Source organism: Pseudophryne corroboree, chromosome 1, assembly GCF_028390025.1.
Source record: "Pseudophryne corroboree isolate aPseCor3 chromosome 1, aPseCor3.hap2, whole genome shotgun sequence".
In the NCBI taxonomy this organism is placed as follows: Eukaryota; Metazoa; Chordata; class Amphibia; order Anura; family Myobatrachidae; genus Pseudophryne; species Pseudophryne corroboree.
The window spans coordinates 718,567,751-718,586,406 of NC_086444.1; the positions used below are offsets into that span (position 1 = coordinate 718,567,751).

General features: G+C 46.9%; 1 protein-coding gene across 1 annotated transcript in view; it reads left to right on the plus strand.

Moving 5' to 3' along the window:
- The window catches only part of DOHH (deoxyhypusine hydroxylase), a 119,407-nt gene extending 101,044 nt beyond the window's left edge, over positions 1–18,363 (plus strand). Inside the window, exon 4 of the mRNA XM_063915439.1 lies at positions 15,382–18,363. Coding sequence (XP_063771509.1) covers positions 15,382–15,698 — 317 coding nt within the window. The 3' untranslated portion in view covers positions 15,699–18,363. The remainder of the gene's footprint in view (positions 1–15,381) is intronic.
- Positions 18,364–18,656: the final 293 nt, after the last annotated feature.

An 18,656-nucleotide genomic window follows, 5' to 3' on the forward strand; every position in this document is an offset into this window, starting at 1 on the left:
GACCTCTGATGCAGGTGTAATGGCGGTTAAGGCATCTACTATGTCTATCCAGGCTCGTCGAATTATGTGGTTGAGGTCCTGGAAGGTGGCAAAAAGACCTTGGAGGTGCTCCCTTTTAAGGGAGACATCCTATTTGGGGATGATCTGAACAAGATTGTAACTGACTTGGCTACTGCCAAGACTGCGTGTCTCCCAAATACTAATCCTTCTGCTCAGAAGGGTAAGAATACCACCTTTCGTTCCTTTTGACCTCCAGGGAAAACACCGGATCAGGCGTATCTGCAACAGGTTTGTGCTTCCAAAACCACTAAGCCTAAATCTAAACAATCCTGGGCCGCCCATCAACCTGCTTCCAAACAAGACAAGCCTGCCGGATGACGGGGCTGGCCTTTCCCTGGGGGACCCCAGGGTGGGAGGCCGACTTCTGCAGTTCGCCCAGGCCTGGTTAAAGATCACTTTGGACGCCTGGGTGCGGGATGTTGTCTCTCACTGGTACACAATCTCTTTCAAGGGACATCCCCCTCGCCAGTTTTGCACAACGATTATCCCTGCGGATCTCTTAAAAGCACAAGCTCTACACTTGGTTGTGCAATCCCTCCTGGATACAGGAGTGGTAGTGCCGGTACCTCTGTCTCAGAGTGGCAGGGGATACTATTCGACCCTGTTTCTAGTTCCGAAGCCAAATGGATCCTTCCGGCCTATACTCGACCTCAAATCATTGAACAAGTTTGTGAGAGTATCCAAATTCCGTATGGAAACCCGAAAACTATATAGTATCCCTGGACATACAGGATGCTCACCTGCACATACCTATTGCCATGTCGCATCAGCAATATCTGCGGTTTGCTATTGGCAACCTACGTTATCAATTCCAGGCACAGCCTTTTAGATTGGCCACGGCCCCTCGGATCTTCACCAAGGTCATGGCCATGATGAAGGCTCTTCTCTGCCGTCATGGAATCAGGATCCTGCCGTATCTGGACGACTTGCTGATCCTGGCTTACTCCCAAGAGGTTCTCCTCAGTCATCTGGAGCTGACTGTCCAATTCCTACAACCCCAAGGGTGGCTCATCAACTGGAAAAAGTCCTCGTTGGTCCCTCTTGGAGCATGGTGCACCTGGGGGCACTACTGGACACACAGCCAACAATAGTTTTTGTCTTCAGAGAAAGTCCTGAAACTTCAGGATAGGATCAGGCATTTCCTCTCTCGCCCAAGAGTGTCGATAGACTAGGCGATGCAAGTACTAGGCCTCATGGTGACAGCTTTTGACATTGTAGCGTATGCTCAGTTTCATTCCCGCCCTCTGCAGAGGTTAATCCTTTATCAAGTGGGACGGCCTGCCTCATTGGATCAGGTCTCAAATAATCTCCTTGACTCTGGAGGTTCGTCTGTCACAGAGCTGGTTGCTCCAGGACTAATAGTTGAGCAGGGACCGTCCCTTCTGGATCTCCAACTGGGTTCTGCTGACAACGGATGCCAGTCTGCGGGGTTGGGGCATGGTGTTGGAGCAACACTCTCTCCAGGGTCGGTGGACGAGTTAGGAGTTTCTCCTCCCGATAAACATTCTGGAATTGTATGCAGTGTTCAATGCATTGACACTAGCCCTGCCTCTAATACAGAACAGGCTGTTCAAGTACAATCGGACAACGCCACCACGGTGGCGTACATAAATCATCCAGGCGGCACTCAAAGCCGCATGGCAATGCTGGAAGTATCAAAATTCCTCCATTGGGCGGAACGCCATCTGCCAGCAATATCGGCAGTGTTCATCTCCGGAGTCCTCAACTGGGAAGCGGATTTCCTCAGTCATCACGACATTCACGCCGGAGAGTGGAGTCTTCATCCGGAAGTCTTTCAACTCCTAGTGGACAAGTGGGGCCTACCAGATGTAGACCTGATGGCGTCTCGACACAATCACAAGGTTCCGGTCTTCGGATCAAGGACAAGGGATCCTCAAGCTGCGTTGTGGACGCACTGGCAATGCCATGGAACTTTCGGCTGCCCTACCTGTTCACTCCAGTTTCCTCCTGCCCAGCGTACTACGGAAGTTCAAGCAAGAAAGAGGAATACTACTTCTAGTTGCTCCAGCGTGGCCCAGACGGCATTGGTTCTCAGACCTGCAGGGTCTATCAATAGAGCGTCCTCTTCTACTTCCTCAGCGCCCAGATCTCCTTGTTCAGGGCCCTTGTGTCTATCCAGACTTGGCCAGACTAGCTTTGACGGCGTGGCTCTTGAAGCTTCACTCCTGAGGGCCAAGGGATTCTCTGAGGCGGTGATTCAAACTATGTTGAAGGCCCGCAATCTGGCTTCTGCACGGATTTATTACAGGGTCTGCAACTCTTACTTCACATGGTGTGCTGCTAAGAAGTATGATGCCTATTTGTTCAGAACTACGATGCTTCCAAGTTTAGTACTTCCAGACTTCTGGCTTTTCTGCAATAAGGCCTAGATTTAGGCCATCGTCTGGCCTCCCTCAAGGTTCATATATCTGCCTTGTCGGTGTGGTTTCAGAGGAAAACTGCATCTATTCCTGACTTTCATTCAGGGCGTTTTATGGATTCAGCCTCCCTATGTCCCTTCCGTGGCTCCATGGGCTCTGTCTGTTGTCTTAAATCCCCTACAAGAGTCTCCATTTGAACTTCATGAGTCTGTGGACCTTAAATGTCTTACACTTAAGGTCGTGTTTTTACTGGCTATTGCCTCTGCTAGGAGGGTGTCGAACTTAGGCGCTTAGTCCTGTCGCCCACCCGTTCTGATTTTTCACTGTGACCGGGCAGTTCTTCGGGTTATCTACCTAAGGTGGTATCATGTTTTCATCTTAACCAAGAGATTGTGGTTCCCGCCTTTATCTCTTCTTGATTGTCCTCTAAAGAGCGGTCTTTGGATGTGGTAAAGGCTCTCCGTATTTACGTGGAGAGGACTGCCTCCCTCAGGAGGGCAGGATACCCTTTTTGTACTTTTTGGTTTTCACAAACGTTACTAGCCTGCGAATAAGCAATCCTTGGCCAGATGGATTAGAATGGTGATTGCACAAGCCTATGCACAGGCTAGCCTTCCAGCTCTTGCTGCTATTAATGCCCATTCTACTCAGTTTCTTGGACCTTCTTGGGCGGCCCACCGTGGCGCGTCCGCTGAACAATTGTGCAAGGCGGCTACGTGGTCCTCGGTGAACACCTTCATCAGGTTCTATGCCTTTGATACTTCCGCCTCCCAGGATGCTTCCAGTGTACCTCGCAGAAAGAGATTTAACCATGGTAAGTCTACCATAAATCAATCAAAATCTCTCACACTCTTTCTCACTCACTCATACACACTAGTCCAGTGCAGCTTTATTGTAATAATAATTTCTGCATTGCCTGTGACTGACTTTGTGTCCCTGTATCTGCTGTGTGGTTTCACTCTGTTTCCCAGATATAACTGTCACTATATTCTGTACACTGAGGGACTAGGTGCGTCTGGGTCTCCATATATAGTGCAACACAGTATTTATCCAATACGTATATTATACTGTGTACTCAGTCCCATTAATACTGGATTTATTTGCAGATTTTGTACTTTGGATGGCTTTATCGTACTAAGTCGCTCTGTTGTTGCATCAATATCATAATGCAGAGGTTCCCAAACGCGGTCCTCAAGGCTCCCCAACAGTCCAGGTTTTAGATATATCCATGGCTCAGCACAGATGGTTAAATCAAATTGACTAAGGTGCTAATTAAGTCACCTGTGGCCAAGCATGGATACTTTTAAAACCAGGACTGTTGGGGTAGATTGAAGACTGCATTTGGGAACCTCTGTCGTACTGTCTAACAGGGCAGTAAATCAGTGGAAGCTCCTGCATCATGCAGAGCATGCTCCAAGGATTTACCAGAGGGGGAAGGTGTGTATGATGGTCTGTGTACTATGTGTCATAAACTAGTCCTAGTCAGTCCGCAGCTCCTGTGCCTACTCAGGAGCCACCCTGGGCTGCGTTCACTAACCTGCTGGGTACTCTGGTAGAACGCCTTATGCTCTCTATGGGACCACCTGTGCCACCACAGCCACAAATTGTCCCTATGGTTAATCCGCCTTGGGCAGAAAAGTTATCTAACCAGCTGCAGCAATTAAATCAGTCCTTGGTTAGACTAAAATCCACTCCAGGTCACTCCCATATCTCTGGGTCATCAGAGCGGGCATCTTCCACCTCAGTCTACAAACCTCTCTGATGTCTCATCTGAAGTGGAGGGGGAGCATACGGTCCTGTCAGACACTGAATCCGGTTCTGACCATTTAGTGGACATCAGGCGGGAACCCTGGTCTACTCCCCGGGAAGAAATTCCCTCTGCCTAAATGGGCCTTGGCTCGCTATCCTCTCCCTGCAGAGTTATGTAATAAATGGGAAAATTCTCCGCTGGTGGATTCTCAAGTCACCTGTCTCGTGGTGTTATCCACTCTGCCCGTCACGACTGTCACTTCACTGAAGGAGCCGACAGATCAGCATGTGGAGGGATGCCTGAAATCTGTTTATTCCCTTACAGGAGCTGTGCACTATTGCTTCCTCCTGGGCTGCAAAAGGTATTGAAGCGTGGGTTCAGTTATTCGGGTAAAAGGTGCCCGAGGATATCTCTGACAATGCTAGACAATACCTGTCTCACTTTACCTATTACATTCAGGAGACGTCCTCTGAGGCAGTTGTGTTGGCAGCCAAGGCATCGACTGTCTGTCCTGGTTCACCGTATTCTGTGGTTGAGGTCATGGAAGGTAGACCTAGACTCCAAAAAGACCTTGGAGGTTCTCCCCTTCACTGGGAACATTTTGTTGTGTCTGAGAGGAAGGCAGTCTTAGTGGCTGCTAACTCAAATACTAATCCTTCTGCAAAGAAGGCAAAAGGTACCACCTTTCGGCCTCAAGGGAAAGCAAAAGGTCAGGCATACCCGAGACAATCAATCTCGTGCTCCCAAAACCACAAAGCCCAAGGCCAAACAATCCTGGGCGGCCCATCAGCCTGCTTCTAAACAAGACAATCTTGCTGCATGACGGTGTGGGCCTCCCCCTGGGGAACGCCAGGGTGGGAGGCCGACTTCTACAGTTCGCCCAGGTCTGGTTAAAGACCACTTCAGACGCATGGGTACTGAAAGTTGTCTCTCACGGGTTCGCTGTCTCTTTCCAGAGACATCTCCCTTACCAGTTTTGCACTACGGCTCTCCCTTAGGATATGTTAAAAGCGTAAGCTCTACAAACTGTGGCGAGTTACCTCCTGAGTACTGGAGTGGTTGTGCCGGTACCTCAGTCCCAAAGAGGCAGAGGTTGACCCTGTTTCTAGTCCTGAACCCCAATTGGTCTTTGTGGCCTATACTCAACCTCAAATCTCTGAACAAGTTTGTGACAGTATCCAGGTTTTGTATGGAAACGCTGTGCTCCATTGTGCTGGCTATGGAACCCGGAGACTATATGGTATCCCTGGATATACAGGATGCATACCTGCATATACCTATTGCCATATCGCATCAGCAGTTTCTGCGGTTTGCTATTGGTAACCTCCACTCCAACCCCATTCCAGGATCTGCCATTTGGACTGGCTTCGGCTCCTCGGATCTTCACCAAGGTCATGGCCGTGATGAAGACTCATCTCTATCGACCTGCTGATTCTGGCAAATTCCCACGAAGTCCTCCTCAGTCATCTGCAACTGAGGGTAACCTTCCTGCAAGCCTACGAGTGGCTTATCAATTGGAAGAAGTCCTCGCTGGTCCCAGCTCAGAGCATGGTGCACCTGGGGACACTCCTGGACACACAGTCAGAGACTGTTTCTGTCTCCATAAAAATTCCTGAAGCTTCAGGACAAGATAAGATGCTTCCTTCGTCGCCCCAGGGTGTCTATACACTCGACGATGCAAATACTTCGTCTGATGGTGTCGACCTGCGACATGGTAGAGTGCCTTCAATTTCATTCCCGCCCACTACAGAGGTTAATCATTTCCAAGTGGGACGGCCTGCCTCATCGGATCAGGTCTCACATAATCTCTTTGACTTTGGAGGTTCGTCTGTCGCTGACCTGGTGGCTCCAGGACCAGCAATTGAGCCGGGGCCGTCCCTTCTGGGTCCCCGACTGGGTCCTGCTGACAACGGACGCCAGTCTGAGGGAATGGGGAGAGGTGTTGGAGCAACACTCTTTTCAAGGTCAGTGGACCAAGGAGGAATCACTCTGATAAATTTTCTGGAGCTGAGGGCAGTGTTCAGTGCACTTTCTCGCCCTGCCTCTAGTACAGAACAGATCTGTTCAAGTACGATCAGACAACGCCACCACGGTGGCATACATAAACCATCAAGGTGGCACTCAAAGCCGCATGGCAATGTTGGAAGTGTCAAAGATCCTTTGTTGGGCAGTACGCTATCTGCCAGCCATATCGGCAGTGTTCCTTCCGGGTGTCCTGAACTGGGAAGTGGACTTCCTCAGTCACCAAGACGTGCACGCCGGAGAGTGGAGTCTTCATCCAGAAGTCTTTCAACACCTAGTGGACAGGTGGGGCCTACCGGACATAGACCTCATGGCGTCTCAACACAATCACAAGGTTCCAGTCTTCAGATCAAGGACCAGGGATCCTCAAGCAGCGTTCGTGGACGCACTGGCGGTTCCATGGAACTTTTCGGCTGCCCTATGTGTTCCCTCCAGTGTCACTCCTGCCCAGGGACCAACGGAAGTTCAAACAAGAAGGAGGAATTCTACTTCTAGTTGCTCCAGCGTGGCCCAGACGGCATTTGTTCTCAGACCTGCAGGATCTGTCAACAGAGCATCCCCTTCTACTTCCTTAGCGCCCAGACCTCCTTGTACAGGGCCCTTGTCTCTACCCAGACCTAGCCAGACTGGCTTTGACGGCGTGGCTCTTGAAGCTTCACTCCTGAGGGCCAAAGGATTATCCGAGGTGTCTATCCAGACTATGCTTATTACAGGGTATAAAATTCTTATTTCACTTGGTGTGCTGATAAGAATTATGATGCCTATAGATTCAGAACTTTTATGCAACGAGGCCTGGACTTAGGTCTTCATCTGGCCTCCCTCAAGGTTAATATATCTGCTTTGTCAGTGTGGTTTCGGAGGAAAATTGCTTTTATATCTGATGTACACACATTCATTCAGGGTTTTCTACGTATTCTATGTCCCCCCGGTGGCTTCAAGAGTCGCCATTTGAACCTCTTGAATCGGTGGACCTCAAATGGCTCACGGCCAAGGACCTATTCTTGCTGGCTATTTCCTCTGCAAGACAGGTGTGTGACTTAGGCGCTTTGTTCTGTCATCCACCCTTTCTGATATTTCACCGTGACTAGGCAGTTCTACGAACTCGACCTGGTTATTTACCTAAGGTTTATTAATCTTTTCACCTTAACCAAGAGATTGTGGTTCTGGCATCTGGAATTGTGGTTTATGGAATGTTCTTTGGATGTGGTTAGGGTTCTCCGTATTTATGTGGAGAGGACTACCTCCATTAGACAGTCTGATGCCCTCTTTGTCCTGTTTGCTTATTCGCAGGCCAGCCACGTTTGTGAAAACCAAACATTGGCCAAATGGATTAGAATGGTGATTGCACATGCCTATGCGCAGGCTGGACGATTAAGGCCTATTCTGCTCGGTCTGTTGGTCCTTCTTGGGCAGCGGGCACATCCCCAGAACAGTTGTGCAAAGCGGCTATGTGGTCCTCTGTGAAAAAGTTTCTTTGGTTCTATGCCTTTGATACCTTCGCCTCCCAGGATGCTTCCTTTGGACGCCGGATTCTCATATCTGGTAAGGCACATCCCCTCCCTTGAGGAATTGCTTTAGAACATCCCCAATGTTTTCCCTATGGAAACCAATGTAACCTGCTGCAGAAAATGAGTTACCTCTTTCTGCGAGGTACATTGGGTTCCACAGGGCATCCACCCTGACGCACCTAGCTTCTTTGGGTTTGTATGGCATTAGTCACTGGTACCTTCTCCTGTCATGTGATTGCATTCTTATGTGACTAACATCTGCCTTCTCTCTTGCCTGCTTCCTGCATTGGACTGGTTAACAAAACTCAGCTCACATTGCCTGGAGGCGAGGTTATAGAGGAGGCTCCTGTGCTTCCTGGGACAGCTAAGAAGTTTTGCCTGTTGGTGTCTCTGGATCAAGATCCACTCTACACCCCAATGTTTTCCTGTGAAACCCAATGTACCTCGCAAAAAGAGTGTTAACAATGGTAAGTCTACCATAACTCTCCTTTTTTTTTTTTTTTTTTAAATCATCCGTATGCTCAAAATTTAGGACTTGCCTCTGGGGGAAGGGGCCGCTGCTACTAGAAACACTTGCCACCTATAAGTTTGTTTACATGGCAGCTGGATCCTCCCTTAGAATCACATTACATTAGCTTTGACTTGGGTCAGTAAGGCCATTAAGAGGTGATCAGAGCAAATCGCAAAACCAAGTAATTGAATACCTGGGGAAATTTGTTTCACTTCGATTACCTGGGTGAGAGGAATCCTGAAGACCTCATCCAATTGTGTTTTTCTCCACAGTTGTGATCGCATTGTGCATGTGAAAATATAATCCAACTCCTACAGCTATTTCTCTATCGTCCTAGTGGATGCTGGGGTTCCTGAAAGGACCATGGGGGATAGCGGCTCCGCAGGAGACAGGGCACAAAAGTAAAGCCTTCCGATCAGGTGGTGTGCACTGGCTCCTCCCCCTATGACCCTCCACCAAGCCAGTTAGATTTTTGTGCCCGGCCGAGAAGGGTGCAATCTAGGTGGCTCTCCTAAAGAGCTGCTTAGAAAAGTTTAGCTTAGGTTTTTTATTTTACAGTGAGTCCTGCTGGCAACAGGATCACTGCAACGAGGGACTTAGGGGAGAAGAAGTGAACTCACCTGCGTGCAGGATGGATTGGCTTCTTGGCTACTGGACATCAGCTCCAGAGGGACGATCACAGGTACAGCCTGGATGGTCACCGGAGCCTTGCCGCCGGCCCCCTTGCAGATGCTGAAGTAAGAAGAGGTCCAGAATCGGCGGCAGAAGACTCCTCAGTCTTCTAAAGGTAGCGCACAGCACTGCAGCTGTGCGCCATTTTCCTCTCAGCACACTTCACACGGCAGTCACTGAGGGTGCAGGGCGCTGGGAGGGGGGCGCCCTGGGAGGCAAATGAATACCTATTTTGGCTAAAAATACCTCACATATAGCCTCCGGAGGCTATATGGAGATATTTAACCCCTGCCAGAATCCGTTAAGAGCGGGAGACGAGGCCGCCGAAAAAGGGGCGGGGCCTATCTCCTCAGCACACAGCGCCATTTTCCCTCACAGAAAGGCTGGAGGGAAGGCTCCCAGGCTCTCCCCTGCACTGCACTACAGAAACAGGGTTAAAACAGAGAGGGGGGGCACTAATTTGGCGATATGCTTATATATTAAGATGCTATAAGGGAAAACACTTATATGAGGTTGTCCCTATATAATTATAGCGTTTTTGGTGTGTGCTGGCAAACTCTCCCTCTGTCTCTCCAAAGGGCTAGTGGGTCCTGTCCTCTATCAGAGCATCCCCTGTGTGTGTGCTGTGTGTCGGTACGTGTGTGTCGACATGTAGGAGGACGATGTTGGTGAGGAGGCGGAGCAATTGCCTGTAATGGTGATGTCACTCTCTAGGGAGTCGACACCGGAATGGATGGCTTATTTAGGAAATTACGTGATAATGTCAACACGCTGCAAGGTCGGTTGACGACATGAGACGGCCGACAAACAATTAGTACCGGTCCAGACGTCTCAAAAACACCGTCAGGGGTTTTAAAACGCCCGTTTACTTTAGTCGGTCGACACAGACACAGACAGGGACACTGAATCCAGTGTCGACGGTGAATAAACAAACGTATTCCTTATTAGGGCCACACGTTAAAGGCAATGAAGGAGGTGTTACATATTTCTGATACTACAAGTACCACAAAAGAGGGTATTATGTGGGATGTGAAAAAACTACCATAGTTTTTCCTGAATCAGATAAATTAAATAAAGTGTGTGATGATGCGTGGGTTCCCCCCGATAGAAAATTATGGGCGGTATACCCTTTCCCGCCAGAAGTTAGGGCGCGTTGGGAAACACCCCTTAAGGTGGAAAAGGCGCTCACACGCTTATCAAAACAAGTGGCGGTACCGTCTATAGATAGGGCCGTCCTCAAGGACCAGCTGACAGGAGGCTGGAAAATATCATAAAATAGTATATACACACATACTGGTGTTATACTGCGACCAGCGATCGCCTCAGCCTGGATGTGCAGAGCTGGGGTGGCTTGGTCGGATTCCCTGACTAAAAATATTGATACCCTTGACAGGGACAGTATTTTATTGACTATAGAGCATTTAAAGGATGCATTTCTATATATGCGAGATGCACAGAGGGATATTTGCACTCTGGCATCAGGAGTAAATGCGATGTCCATAACTGCCAGAAGATGTTATGGACACGACAGTGGTCAGGTGATGCAGATTCCAAACGGCACAAAGGTGTATTGCCGTATAAAGGAAGAGGAGTTATTTGGGGTCGGTCCATCGGACCTGGTGGCCACGGCAACTGCTGGAAAATCCACCGTTCTTTACCCTAAGTCACATCTCTGCAGAAAAAGACACCGTCTTTTCAGCCTCAGTCCTCTCGTCCCTATAAGATCATATCTGCCCAGGGATAGAGGAAAGGGAAGAAGACTGCAGCAGGCAGCCCATTCCCAGGAACAGAAGCGTTCCACCGCTTCTGACAAGTTCTCAGCATGGCGCTGAGACCGTACAGGACCCCTGGATCCTACAAGTAGTATCCCAGGGGTACAGATTGGAATGTCGAGACGTTTCCCCTTCGCAGGCTCCTGAAGTCTGCTTTACCAAGGTCTCCCTCCGACAAGGAGGCAGTATGGGAAAAATTCACAAGCTGTATTCCCAGCAGGTGATAATTAAATTACCCCTCCTACTACAAGAAAAGGGGTATTATTCCACACTATATTGTGGTACTGAAGCCAGAAGGCTAGGTGAGACTTATTCTAAAAAAATTTTTTTGAACACTTACAAAGGTTCAAATCAAGATGGAGTCACTCAGAACAGTGATAACGATCCAGGAAGAAGGGGACTATATAGTGTCCCGGGACATCAGGGATGCTTACCTCTATGTCCCAAATTTGCCCTTCTCACTAAGGGTACCTCAGGTTCGTGGTGCAGAACTGTCACTATCAGGTTCAGACGCTGCCGTTTGGATTGTCCACGGCACCCCGGGTCTTTACCAAGGTAATGGCCGAAATGATGATTCTTCTTCGAAGAAAAGGCGTCTTAATTATCCCTTACTTGGACGATCTCCTGATAAGGGCATAGTCCAGGGAACAGTTGGAGGTCGGAGTAGCACTATCTCGGATACTGCTACAACAGCACGGGTGGATTCTAAATATTCCAAAATCGCAGCTGATCCCGACGACACGTCTGCTGTGCCTAGGGATGATTCTGGACACAGTCCAGAAAAAGGTGTTTCTCCCGGAAGAGAAAGCCAGGGAGTTATCCGAGTTAGTCAGGAACCTCCTAATAACAGTGCATCATTGCACAAGGGTCCTGGTAAAAATGGTGGCTTCCTACGAAGCAATTCCATTCGGCAGATTTCACGCAAGAACTTTTCAGTGGGATCTGCTGGACAAATGGTCCGGATCGCATCTTCAGATGCATCAGCGGATAACCCTATATCCAAGGACAAGGGTGTCTCTCCTGTGGTGGTTATAGAGTGCTCATCTTCTAGAGGGCCGCAGATTCGGCATTCAGGATTGGATGCTGGTGACCACGGAGCCCAGCCCGAGAGGCTGGGGAGCAGTCACACAAGGAAAAAATTTCCAGGGAGTGTGATCAAGTCTGGAGACTTTTCTCCACATAAATATACTGGAGCTAAGGGTAAATTTATAATGCTCTAAGCTTAGCAAGACCTCTGCTTCAAGGTCAGCCGGTATTGATCCAGTGGGAAAAACATCACGGCAGTCGCCCACGTAAACAGACAGGGCGACACAAGAAGCAGGAGGGCAATGGCAAAAACTGCAAGGACTTTTCGCTGGGCGGAAAATCATGTGATAGCACTGTCAGCAGTGTTTCATCCCGGGAATGGAAACTGGGAAGCAGACTTCCTCAGCAGGCACGACCTCCACCCGGGAGAGTGGAAACTTCATCGGGAAGTTTTTTCCACATGATTGTAAACCGTTGGGAAATACCAAAGGTGGACATGATGGCGTCCCGTCTGAACAAAAAACGGGACAGGTATTGCGCCAGGTCAAGAGACCCTCAGGCAATAGCTGTGGACGTTCTGGTAACACCGTGGGTGTACCAGTCGGTGTATGTGTTCCCTCCTCTGCTTCTCATACCTAAGGTGCTGAGAATTATAAGACGTAGAGGAGTAAGAACTATACTCATGGCTCCGGATTGGCCAAGAAGGACTTGGTACCCGGAACTTCAAGAGATGCTTACAGAGGTCTTATGGCCTCTGCCGCTAAGAAGGGACTTGCTTCAGCAAGTACCATGTCTGTTCCAAGACTTACCGCAGCTGCGTTTGTCGGCATGGCGGTGGAAAGCCGGATCCTAAGGGAAAAAGGCATTCCGGAAGAGGTCATTCCTACCCTGGTCAAAGCCAGAAAGGAGGTGACCGCACAACATTATCACCACATGTGGCGAAAATATGTTGCGTGGTGTGAGGCCAGGAAGGCCCCACAAAGAAATTTCAACTCGGTCGTTTCCTGCATTTCCTGCAAACAGGAGTGTCTATGGGCCTCAAATTGGGGTCCAATAAGGTTCAAATTTCGGCCCTGTCGATTTTCTTCCAGAAAAAATTGGCTTCAATTCCTGAAGTCCAGAAGTTTGTCAAGGGAGTATTGCATATACAACCCCCTTTTGTGCCTCCAGTGGCACTGTGGGATCTCAACGTAGTTCTGGGATTCCTCAAATCACATTGGTTTAAAACCAGTCAAATCTGTGGATTTGAAGCATCTCACATGAAAAGTGACCATGCTCTTGGCCCTGGCCTGGACCAGGCGAGTGTCAAATTGGTGGTTTTTTCTCAAAAAAGCCCATATCTGTTTGTCCATTCGGACAGGGCAGAGCTGCGGACTCGTCCCCAGTTCTCTCCCTAAGGTGGTGTCAGTGTTTCACCTGAACCAGCTTATTGTGGTGCCTTGCACCTACTAGGGACTTGGAGGACTCCAAGTTGCTAGATGTTGTCAGGGCCCTGAAAATATGTTCCAGGACGGCTGGAGTCAGGAAAACTGACTTGCTGTTATCCTGTATGCACCCAACAAACTGGGTGCTCTTGCTTCTAAGCAGACTATTGCTAGTTGGATGTGTAATACAATTCAGCTTGCACATTCTGTGGCAGGCCTGCCACAGCCAAAATATGTAAATGCCCATTCCACAAGGAAGGTGGGCTCATCTTGGGCGGCTGCCCGAGGGGTCTCGGCTTTACAACTTTGCCGAGCAGCTACTTGGTCAGGGGCAAACACGTTTGCTAAATTCTACAAATTTGATACCCTGGCTAAGGAGGACCTGGAGTTCTCTCATTCGGTGCTGCAGAGTCATCCGCACTCTCCCGCCCGTTTGGGAGCTTTGGTATAATCCCCATGGTCCTTTCAGGAACCCCAGCATCCACTAGGACGATAGAGAAAATAAGAATTTACTTACCGATAATTCTATTTCTCGGAGTCCGTAGTGGATGCTGGGCGCCCATCCCAAGTGCGGATTATCTGCAATACTTGTAAATAGTTACAAAAATCGGGTTATTATTGTTGTGAGCCATCTTTTCAGAGGCTCCGCTGTTATCATACTGTTAACTGGCTTTAGATCACAAGTTGTACGGTGTGATTGGTGTGGCTGGTATGAGTCTTACCCGGGATTCAAAATTCCTCCCTTATTGTGTACGCTCGTCCGGGCACAGTACCTAACTGGCTTGGAGGAGGGTCATAGGGGGAGGAGCCAGTGCACACCACCTGATCGGAAGGCTTTACTTTTGTGCCCTGTCTCCTGCGGAGCCGCTATCCCCCATGGTCCTTTCAGGAACCCCAGCATCCACTACGGACTCCGAGAAATAGAATTATCGGTAAGTAAATTCTTATTTTTGAGTTGCGTGCAGCATGCGGTCGCACCATCCACCGCAAATAGCTGTAGTCATCATTATCATTTGGACTTGAACCAAGCCATTTTTGGTACAGCAGCTGTGTACTAAAAGTGTGCACACAGTTATCGGATGGTAACTACGTACGTGCTCTCTGTACACATTATCCTTTGTCCTGGGTATCTCTACCTTGTGATTCAAGAGAGCTGTTGTCATGTCTATATCTGGCTGACCGCATCTGCACACAGCCTGTTGGTATACCCCTGAGTTATGGTACCTATCTCCTGGTAGAGCTGCCTGTTTGTTGGTAAAATCTGCTTCACAGTGTTCCAACCCAGGTAAGAATACCACCACAACAGCTGGAACATTTGTCTATACCTATCTTATGATCCTGCTGGTTTCTCTTATGGCAGTTCACCTGATGCTCTCTAATGACTGAGATACCATTGCTGTGGCATTATGGATCTTCAGGCGACGTGGTGAGCGCAGCGAGCCTGCAAGGGGGCTCACTGCTGGTATTCAGGCAGACTGGAGGATACTGACAGCCGGCATCCAGTCTGCCAGTATATCATACCGGGTCCCTCCAGTTCAGCATATATAATAGACAAAAGCATTTAACGGAAGTATAAAAACTCTATTTTGTTTCCTGCAACTATGTATTTATAACATACATGTGGCCATCTGTTCACATAAACACTTGGACAAACCTACTATAATATACCATGTATTTAATCAGACAAAAGTATTGTAAGGGAGTGAATGTAGAGAATTGATGCTACAGGAGAGTACATTACAACATACTTGCCTACCTGACCCTCTCCATGAGGGAGAAAATGCTCTGTTCCTGGACTCTCCTGGTAATGTATGATTGTCATCACCTGTGGTAAGCTAGTTAATGGATAAGAAAGGTGTTTCACCACAGGTGATGGCAATCATACATTACCAGGAAAGTCCAGGAACAGAGCATTTTCTCCCTCATGGACAGTGTCAGGTAGGCAAGTATGCATTACAATGGTTATGTTTTTGTGTATGGAACGTTTAAGGTGCTATTTATTAGGATTTGAGCACTGTACACTTTTGACTTCCTTATGCAGGACACATCTGTAAGTGATTGGGCTGTTAGCTGAAAGAGAGCTGACTTAGTAGGGTCCTAAATAGTAGAAATCAGTGATATGTGTTTGTCTCTCGCATTAACGCAGAAGTTTTTAGTGTCAAAACGCACCTCCAATGTAAAACCATGTTCATATATCCAACTTGTTTTAAATTACTTTAGAAAAATCAGTGTCTCATTGTTCAACTTCTTTACAGGTTTACAGTGTGGTGGCGCTCTATTTCGCCATGAGATTGGCTATGTCTTGGGTCAGATGCAACATGAAGCAGCAGTCCCAGGGCTTGCCGCAGCATTGGATCGATTAGAGGAGAATCCGATGGTGCGCCATGAGTGTGCTGAAGCTTTGGGGTCTATTGCACAGGACGATTGCTTGAAAGCACTTAAGGCGCACATGGAAGATCGTGAGCAAGTGGTGAGGGAGAGCTGTGAGGTAGCTTTGGACATGTACAACTATGAAAACAGCAGTGACTTCCAATATGCAAATGGTCTTAGCCAAATCCAGGAACTGGCTTGATTTGATCATGTGGGACGCTTTCCTTCTATGTTTAGGATTGTAAAAATCTGCTTTTAATAGTCTCAAAAGGGATTTCTCATAGGATCATTAATTATATAGTATTTTACTGGTTCACGCTTCCTGGTGCAGAACAGTTGATGGTCTTTGTTTTTATAGATCTCTTAGGACAAAGGCTTAATATATTTGGGCCTTAAAAAGTGATGAAGTGGGGACTGATAAAGAATGATAAATTACCAGCCAACCAGCTCCTAACTGCCATGTTACAGGCTGTGTTTGTAAAATGACAGGAGCTGATTGGCTGCTCCTTTATCATTCTTTATCCGTCTCCACTTTCTCTTATTGAAGATTAATACATTTGGGCCATAGTGACACATCGCTGTTCTGCAGCAGCAACTAAATTATTTACAGTATGACTGTTCATAAAGATGTGGTCTGCTGTTATTCACATGACATTCAATGACCAGTCCATATATTGAGGCAGGAAATACAATTGTTAGGTGAAACGCCTTGGATTTGTTGTTGCTCGATGATTTAGACTACTATGCATAATCTTTTGTAAGTAGTCAATCAATTTGCATTATGATTTTTGCAGCGATAAATACTTCCATTTTTATTGCGTGAAGACGCGGAAGGTCTTAAAATAATTTTCTATCTAAAGCCAAGTAACTCTAATTTGTAAGAAACCATATAGGAGTTGCATATTCCCAATCTATGCAACTGTGGGGGCTTTTTCTCTTGGAAAACTGGTTGGCAGCTGCAGTTATAAACTTACATTAGCTGCCATAGGAAGTGTCACTCCTGCTCAGTTGGTGACTCTGTTCAGGTCTTATTGCTGTGCAAGTGGCTTAAATGTGAGATGCTCATTTTGCTCCCCATTATAAACTCAAATCCAAATTTAGGATGCTTGAAATCTGTTAACTTTGAGCATTTAAACAAAAAATCTAAATGCTTGAATTGTCAATTGGCGTAAGAATAGTAAATGAGCTGATTTGGTCATCTTAAATAACATTATGCCCTAATCTCGCTACTGGATCAATCTATGGACTAGTTTTATCAAAACTTGGAGAGAGATAAAGTACCAACCAATCGGCTCCTAACTGTCATTTTACATGCTGTGTTTGAAAAATTATCGGTAGAAGCTGACAGGTTAGTATTTGTTCTAATCCTTGGAGAGTGATAAAGTACCAGCCAACCAGCTCCTAGCATTCATGTTACAGGCTGTGTTTGAAAAATTATACGAGCTGATTGTCTGGTACTTTTATCTGCCTCAACTTGTCCCTCTCCAAGGCTTAGTACAGTGGTTTCCAAACTTTTTTGAATCACGGCGCCCTAGAATATCAGAATTTTTTTCACGGCACCCCTAGGCCAAAAATTTCTTATTGAGAAATTTAGAAAGAAATATTACATTAAATAGATCGCGTTTATATGTCATCCTTAGGGTCAGTTGTGTGGTGAGGGACAAGATTTCCTTCAGTTTGGCCACATATTTTATAACTGGCAGCCACCAGCACTGGTTTTGCCTCTTATATTGACCATGAATAATTTGAATTGGTCCTGGACCACCAACCCAGGGCACCCCTGCAAGTGTCCCGAGGCACCCCAAGGAGCCACGGCACACAGTTTGGGAACCTCTGGCTTAGTACATTGCCTTTTTATCTCTCTCCAATCTTTGATAAATATTCCCCAAAATAGGGCATCGTTTACCTGTTCTTTTGTAGATGCAGGTAACTGTCTGAAGCAGCCTTTGAATGTGACTAACGTACTAGCTAGTATGCTTACTCGTAGCATAGACCACATTCTGCCTTACACCACTGCACATTGTTTTCAAAAAGTCACAGATTTTTCTTTCACTTCTGTTTGGTTGCCTGTATGACCAAATTACTTTTCCCTTGTTTAAATGTCGCATGATTCATTTAAATAAAAGTGTATTAATTTAAAGCTAACTGTGTTGGTTAAATAACAGTGAAAAACAAAACTAAGCCATGGGTAAGGGGTTGGTACTGTTTGTAGGACATAAAAAATACAAAGAATGAAACATCCTCAGAGGTACATTGTATTACTGAGATGTTGTCAATTGACAAAAAATGATTTTTCTTTTTTGAAACAAAACAAATGTCTTACTGATAATGTTGAAATGGAATATGTTTCTTTCTTGTACCTGTAAAAAATAGCGGTGAATAAAAAATGGTTTGAAGGTAATGGCCGGGATATAATGGGAGCCGATAACTGCAAAATGTCAAATGTCCACAAACATCGGGCATTTTGCAAAATTGTCTAATGTATTAGGATGACAATACAGTCGCAACTATACACAGAATATAGGCATGCCACATATCATTGAATTCAGCTGGATCTACTTGTGTGACTTAGTACACTCATTTGTGTCCAAGACACATTTTTGGGGGTTAAATGTGCAAAATGATGAACCTTGCGTCTGTTTAGCCTGACTGCAGCAAAGATTTACAGTAGGGGAGGACACCTTTATACATGTATGTGTTAAAGGACATTATATTAAGCCATTAGGTCAAATGTACTCACTCAATCTTGTTTTACATGTGCTACAAAACATAATTCCCTTAATGTACCCCCTAAATAGTGTATTTGCCTAAACAAACATACAATGACTACCCATTAAGGGTAAATAAAGATGTTACTTTCAAATGAAGTTTCAGAAAAGGTGTTTGTATTTTTTTTTTAAAGGACACACTACTTAATCTGAAAAAAATGGTCACAAATGTCAACAAAATATTGTTTGAAAGAGAATGAAGGGGGGGGGGGGGGGAGACAAATGATCACTGGGAAGAGGAAGCCCCTTGATGACTCACCCCCCCTGCAATCACTACGTCTTGAGGGGGCGACTGGTGGACCACAAATATGTGTTTGCTCCCGGATGGCCTGCGTGTGCTCTCGGGTCACCTGCAGTTGATCCCAGGCCACCACAATTCACTACTCTATGGC